This window comes from Peromyscus maniculatus, chromosome 2 (assembly GCF_049852395.1).
Source record: "Peromyscus maniculatus bairdii isolate BWxNUB_F1_BW_parent chromosome 2, HU_Pman_BW_mat_3.1, whole genome shotgun sequence".
NCBI lineage: Eukaryota > Metazoa > Chordata > Mammalia > Rodentia > Cricetidae > Peromyscus > Peromyscus maniculatus.
The window spans coordinates 153,754,478-153,761,585 of NC_134853.1; the positions used below are offsets into that span (position 1 = coordinate 153,754,478).

The window sequence follows — 7,108 nt, forward strand, 5'->3', positions numbered from 1 at the left end:
GAAGAGCCGAGACCGGTGGGGGCCAGGCAGGGGTGCGGATGAGGAGCCAAGGTGTGAGTCCTCCGGGAAGACGGCTCCCCGGCTGTTTCTTCGTGGGCAGCCGGGGCAATCTGCAGTCTAGACTACCAAGTCCACTCATACCTGACCCTGGGATGAGCGTGAGCAGACGTGACCATTCCTCCCTCTGAAGCTCACTATTCCCTAGGGACATGGAGGTTATCCTGTGGTATGCATAAAGCCATGGCCTCCCTGCCCCCACTTGGCACACTCCACTGCCTCAGCCTTCTCTTGGTGAGGGGAAATACCATGGGGACATCTCTCTCTCTCTCTCTTTTTTTTTTCTTCTGAGACAGGGTATTTGTGTGTGTGTGTGTGTTTGTGTGTGTGTGTGTGTGTGTGTGTGTGTGTGTGTGTATGTGTGTGTGTGTTTGTGTGTGTGTGTGTGTGTGTGTGTGGCCCTGGCTGTCCTAGAATTAGTTCTGTAGACCAAGCTGGCCTTGAACTCACAGATAATATCTGCCTGCCTCTGCCTCCCAAGTGCTAGGATTAAAGGCGCGCACCGCCACAACCCAGTGTGTTGGGGATATCTCTTTCTGGGGCTGGGTGCTGTTCACACCTGAAACTGTGACCTGAGGTGCCAGCACCGCCTAGCTCAGCCCCTCCACCCAGTGTCACATGAATAGAGAGCACTAGGGTCGGACTTTGTCCCCAGTGCCTGGCTGCAAGCAGATCTCCCTGGGGTCTGTTATCCCGTGACGGGTGCTTGGCCGGCATTGTACTTCTGCTAGGGGTCAGGGACAGGAGGCTGAATGCAGCTGTCTCAGGTCAGGCAGGAGCAGATGCCGAGCCACAGAGGCCAGAGGGCTAGCTGCTGCCCTGTGTGGTACCTGTCCCTTCAGATCACCCGTGCTGTCTCGGGGTCAAGGTGGCAGATGAGCGAATTGAAGCTCAAGAGGGTTGGTGCCACCCTTAGGCCACACAGCCTTCTGGTGACCGAGTCCAGTGTCTCCCTGGGCCTGTCCTTAGGTGAGGACTTCTAAGCGTCTGAGAAGGGACCGAACATTAGGGCCAGAGTGGGCTGCATGCTGGCCCCTCTCTGGCCAACCGTCTGCCCTTCTCCACACTGGTCTTTCCATGAGGACGCATTGCCGGGGATATTAACCATGTGTTCTAGGCATGATACAGTGTCAGGGCATGGCGTCAGCCCTCAGTGTATCAGGAAGCTGGCCCAAGGTAAGGAAAGGCCCTGTCCCCAGTTTGCCTGAGCCCATGAGTTTGAGATTCGTCTTTTGAGCCCTGGGCCCTTGAGGTTCATTTCTGGCCTCAGTAAATGCCCTGCATCTACCTCATGCCCAGCCCTGTCCAGGAGCTTGTCCTTGCCACAAGCCAACAGGCCGGTACCTACAGAGCCTGACCTAAAAGGGATGGATGGAGCCAGGGACACCCCAGAGTCCAACAGGGCTGGAGAGTGCTTCCTGACCATCAGTTCCCATGAGAGAAGAGCACATGGTTGCCCTGCTCCAGTGAGAGGGTGTGGCCTTGGGACTAGATGCTCCCAGGAGCCAGACTCAGCCTCCCACAGCCCCGGGCCTCACCTGGCCAGTGTGGCATGGATGGCCAGTCCTTCTCTTACTACATTGATATAGGACTCTTACACCCCATGTTAACTCCAATGGGCCTTTGGTGTTCAGGAGAGGGTCCCATGTACTTTGTTGTCAGGTCAACCTGACCAGTTCTAGCTCTGCCTCGCATTGGCTGTGTGATCTTAGGGAAGTTGCCTGACTTCTCTGAGCCTCGGTTTTCTCAAGTGAAAAGAGGTTAGAGTGGCTTTGGCATGCTCAGATACGAAGAACCACACTCTCTGGTCCTCCGTCCTGGTGGGACTGGGTCCCAAAGGTCCCCCGGGATGCCTCACCACGTTCCTTGGTGCCTGTTAATAGCTTTGACCCCTGGCTTTGGTCACTGCAGGCGATGCCAAGGCTGGGAGGGGGGGCGCTTGCTGCAGGCACCCACAATGGGGGCTTCTCACAGCTCAAAGGGCTCATTCAGCTGCACGCAGCAGCTGGGGCAATTTGGAGAAAATAAACATTTCCTCTCGCTGCTGGGTTGGCTGCTTGACAGTGGTCCCAGCAGCTCAGATTTCCTGGGGCTGGGAGGTGGAGGCCGAGGAAGCTGCCGAGGGTCCGAGGGGGTACCTAGGGCAGGTTCTTCCCCACCACTCCAGAGGAGAAGCTGGAGCAACGAGGAGAGGGGGAGGAGGGGACAGTGGCAGCTCCATGCACCCCAGTCCCTTCTCCACTGCAGGGCCACAGTCCCACTGTCCCCCACAAGTCTCCTTCAGTCTGCTTTGAGAACAGGGTCCCCTGGTAGCGGGCAGCAGTGTGCAGGGTCCTCTCATGTTGCTGGCACTGAACATCCTCTCGGCAGGACTCCTGGGTGTAGATGGACATCAGGTACCTCGACCTCCCAGACCAGCCAGGGCGTCTCCACTTTTCATTTCAGAAAGCTCCAGCTGCCTGACTCTTGTCTGTTCTCTGTACCTGGAGCCAGAGGCAGGCCTCTGTGGTCATTCATAGCCGGGCCCAGAGATGCTGATGCACACACCCCAGAGACCCAAGGAGTACCAGATACCTAAGGTCACCCGACACCTTGGGCCGACAGAGCCCAGGAAGCAGGAGGCCTGAACTCCCCATCCCCAGGCACAACTGGTCGTGGCCAGAGGGCCCACTCAGAGTGGACACCAACCCCTAGGGCCTCCCCTGGTCTTTTATCCATGATAGAGCAGACAACACCACTTGGGTCTGTCGCGTGCCCACTGCTGTCAGGATATGAGGAGGGCTCCAGGTCAGGGTTTCATCTTATCGGGGTCCCAAACTCATCTTATCAGGACGGAGGACCAGAGAGTGTAACGGTGGCCGTAACAAGACAGAGCACCACAGGCTGCTGGACGTGGCTCAGTTTTCAGCGTTTTAAGTGTGTTAACAAATTTGATCCAGGTCCTCAGGGAATTGATGCACCGAGAGGTTAGGTGATTGACCAAGGGCACACAGGGAGTGAGAGTCAAAGCCAGGAAGATTGACAGACTCCAGAGGTCCCGTGGAAAGTCCCGCTGTCTCCACAAAGAGGCAGTGCCTACCAGGCCAGTGTTGGGACTCAGGACGTGTGCTCCGTGACCCTCATGCCTCTCCCTGCCTGGGTCCTGTTTTCCCACCCATGGGGTTAGGTTTGTTTCCAAAGCCCGTGTGAATGCTGGGATTGGGGACCTGTGATTATAAAAGTAGGTATACAGGTTGCCACACCCCATCTTAGAGCTCACTGAGAAACCCAGACCCCTGGTGCTGCTGTGTGGGGTCTGACTGCCAGGCTGGGGTCTGGACCCCCAAGTGCCTCCAGTAAGTGTTACACTATGCATGTAGTTGTATGACCACCAGGTAGCTCCAGCCTGTGGGGCAGCCTTAGAAGACATAGGCTCAGGAAGTGGGGGTGAGGACCAGCAGAGCCCTCTCCCCAGCCAGGACACCACTCTACCTACATGTGTGCCCATCCAGAGGGCATGGGGATGCCTTGTGCTGCTGCCCAGCCTCACTTACTTAGCCCATGGCTGTCCCCGAGATCAGAGGTGCCATGTCTGTGTCACTGTCCTGCTGAGAGCTGTCCTGACCTTCATCTGATGCTCTGACCCCCTCGACTGGGCAGTTTACAGACAGGAGCTGTTTATCACACACACACACACACACACACACACACACACACACACACACACACACACACACACACACAGTGACCCCAATGGAGAATAGAGGCCATCTGGAGCATTCCAGCACTTTCTGTGCATTAGGGAGGAGATCAGCCTTTATCTCTGCCTCAGTTTCTTCCTCTTCAGAGGAAGGTCCCGCTCCCAGTCTCACTGGGCCCCTGAAGACCCTATTCACACCCTTGATCTTGCCTGCTCTTCAGAGTGAGCTTGTGGGGAGCCCTGTCTATGCCTGCCCTAGCAGGCCGGGAAGGACACTCAGAGCGAAGGAGGGCTGTCCCCTCTGCTTTGGCCCAGAGCTCCACTCCCAACCTAATCTGCAGCGAGAGTTCCCAGAGCCCAGCCCAGGCAGAGGAAGGGGTCCCCGGGAAGGTCACCCCACGGTGGCAGAGGTCCCCTGGTGGTCCTAGCCTGCGCACCTGACCCCCCGCCCCTCTTGCTGTTCCCAGGCTCCTCAGACCTGAACCCCTTCTCGGATCCCCGCCAGTTTGACCGCTCCTTCCCTACGCTGCAAAGCCTCACGGAGAGCCGCTTCCCGGACCCCAGGATGCACTACCCGGGAGCCATGCCTGCCGCCTTCCCCTACAGCGCCACGCCGTCGGGCACCAGCCTGGGCAGCCTGAGCGTGGCGGGCATGCCGGCCAGCAGCCGCTTCCACCACACCTACCTCCCGCCGCCCTACCCCGGGGCCCCGCAGAGCCAGAGCGGGCCCTTCCAGGCCAACCCCGCGCCCTACCACCTCTTCTACGGCGCCTCCTCCGGCTCCTACCAGTTCTCCATGGCGGCTGCGGGCGGTGGCGAGCGCTCGCCCACCCGCATGCTGACCTCCTGCCCCAGCGGCGCCTCGGTGTCCGCGGGCAACCTCATGAACCCCAGCCTGGGCCAGGCTGATGGCGTGGAGGCCGACGGCAGCCACAGCAACTCGCCCACAGCCCTGAGCACGCCGGGCCGTATGGACGAGGCCGTGTGGCGGCCCTACTGAGCACCCTGGGGACTCGCGGGCCACCCGGACCGGCCCTCCAGCTCCAGGCTACAGCAAGAAACATACTTTGGCCTAGTCCCAGGGGCCAGAGCTGGCGACGGCTCCCAGAGCTCTGTCCAGCAACAAGTTTGAACAGAGGATGTGGGGACTTCCCCCAGGACACTGCCCCAGCCCACACCCACCTCTGTTGTCTCCAGCCATGCCTAGGATTATCTCCTGAGTCAGAGGCTACCCCTGCCCATGAGGAAGGAGGCCTTTGCTGGCAAGAGAAGCTCGGGCTCAGAGATGTCCAAACTTCCTCTCTCTCTCACCCTGCACCCTGGGGACCAGCCTTCCCTCTGCATTGGTACCCCCTCAAGCCAAACTGGAAACCCCAACCCCTGAGATGACTTCACTGTAGAGAGGGAGGACCCAGGACACACCCACACCAGTCCCAAACTTGACTTCCCCATTATTCCAGGCAAGCGGTCCTTGACCAGTTCTAGCTTAGCCAAAGACACCGGGCCCCAGAGCAGTCCCTGGTGGCAGGTCCCTAAAGGGAGGAAGGCCTCAACACCTCCAAACACATTCCAGCCTGCAGGGTGAGCTCGGTTCTCAGGGACAGAGAGGTCCCTGCAGAAAGTGTTACGGTGGGAAGCAATGGAGTGGTCAGTGTCCCTGCTCACTAGGCTCACTAGGTCCAGCCCAGCTGTGTCCCAGGCCCAGGCCTTGCCTGCCCAGGCCTTGCCTCCCAATCTGCAGTCCGACTCCCTAATGTTTGTACCTAGAAGCAAACAACCTTGAAGCAAAGGAAAAAAGCGACTTCATCGAGCATTTTTAAAACAAGGTCCGTGACAGGTGAAGTTTTGCCGATCTGAAAGGCCCGCCTCTGCTAGTGAGATATCAGCAGACCCCTGCCACCCTCAGACCTCACATTCCTCCCAGAAGGGGACCAGGGCCTCCAGGAGGCCTTGTGGAGGCGCTGGTGAGGTGTGCCATGGCAGAGCAGTGTCCAAGCAGAGGTTAGACAAGGCCCCCCTTAGATCTGGCAGGTGGGAAGGGAGGCCTTGGCCTAGGGCTTGGGTCATGGGGACTGTGGGAGATTGTCAGTGGGAGAGGTTAAAAAGCTCTGACCAGAGCTGGCCCACAGGTGGGTTTTCAAACTGAGTGAGCCACAACCTCTGTGGCCTTGGAACTCTCCTCTAGAAGGCTCCTTAGAGATGGTCTCTGTGGTCGTGCTTGGCCTTCCCCATGGCCCACACCTGTAACCACATACATGTACACTCCGGCAGGTCAGGGGGACCTGACAACCCTGTGCAGACACCTCCTGTTACAATTTCTTTTGTCCCAACCTTGTTGGGGGGGGGAAACCCAAAACATTTTCTGTCTCTTGGAAGTAGCTGAGTAAGCCTTCCAGCTCCTGCACCCAGACGGGCCTCTTCACCTCTTCTCAGGAAGCAGCTATAGCCCATTGCCCTCCTGCCCGCCTCACTACTGGCCCATGGTATAGACTGGCCCAGACTACCAAGGAAGACACCTTCAGGATCCTAGTGCCCAGCACTGTGCAAGCCACCCCAGACGACTACCCTTCCTGACATCCAAACGCAGGTGGAGATGGGAAATCACACACACACACACACACACACACACACACACACACACACACACACACCATTACTCCTCTTTCCCATCCTTGATCTTGATTATCAGTGACAGCTGAGTCTGTTGTCCGTCCCACAGTGAATACAGGCAGCCTGGGCTGGTAAAAATGGTTCCTTATTTGCAAGGCTACTTTAAAGTGCTACTTGAAAGCACTGGCTAGAAAGAAAGCACAAGGAAGCTGAAGGGGGTTGATACAATGTCACTGGGAGGGGTGGGTGGGTACTGATCCTTTGTGACATTGTTACCCTGAAGTATCCTACCTGCTGTGAGCAGGTCTTCCTGAAGCGGGCTCCGAGTTGAGGGGGAGGGGGGGGCCTGCTTTGCACTATAGGCTGCTTGGTGTGTTTGTTTTTTATGCACAACTTGCTTGTACAGTCAACTGCCCATCTTGGGTACTATTTAACTGTAAAATGAAAATTGTATTTGTTACAATAATATAACAGATGCCTTGAAGGACCTGTGTCAGGCTTCTGGAGTTGTGAAGGTGGGCGGGACCGCCTTCTCTTGGGCAGGAGACAGGGGATTGTAGGACAAGGTGGAGCTGGCTGTGTGGGAAGTCCTCCATTCAGCTCCATCGGGGTAGCTATAGAGACCTGCCCCAAGTTCCAAGATCCTGCCCTGTTACAGTATTAGCTTGCCTAAGATCCATCCCCAGCAGGAAGTTCCTGTTTTTCTACCCTGGACTATGGACCCTTTCCTACCCAGCAGCACCTCTGCCCACAGGATTCTGG

The 7,108-nt window shown here is 57.4% G+C and overlaps 1 protein-coding gene across 1 annotated transcript in view; it reads left to right on the forward strand.

Moving 5' to 3' along the window:
• Runx3 (RUNX family transcription factor 3) overlaps positions 1–6,830 on the forward strand; it is a 59,822-nt gene extending 52,992 nt beyond the window's left edge. The window contains exon 6 of the mRNA XM_015994542.3: positions 4,204–6,830. Within this exon, the coding sequence (XP_015850028.3) occupies positions 4,204–4,736 (533 nt within the window). The 3' untranslated portion in view covers positions 4,737–6,830. The remainder of the gene's footprint in view (positions 1–4,203) is intronic.
• The last annotated feature ends 278 nt before the right edge of the window (positions 6,831–7,108 follow it).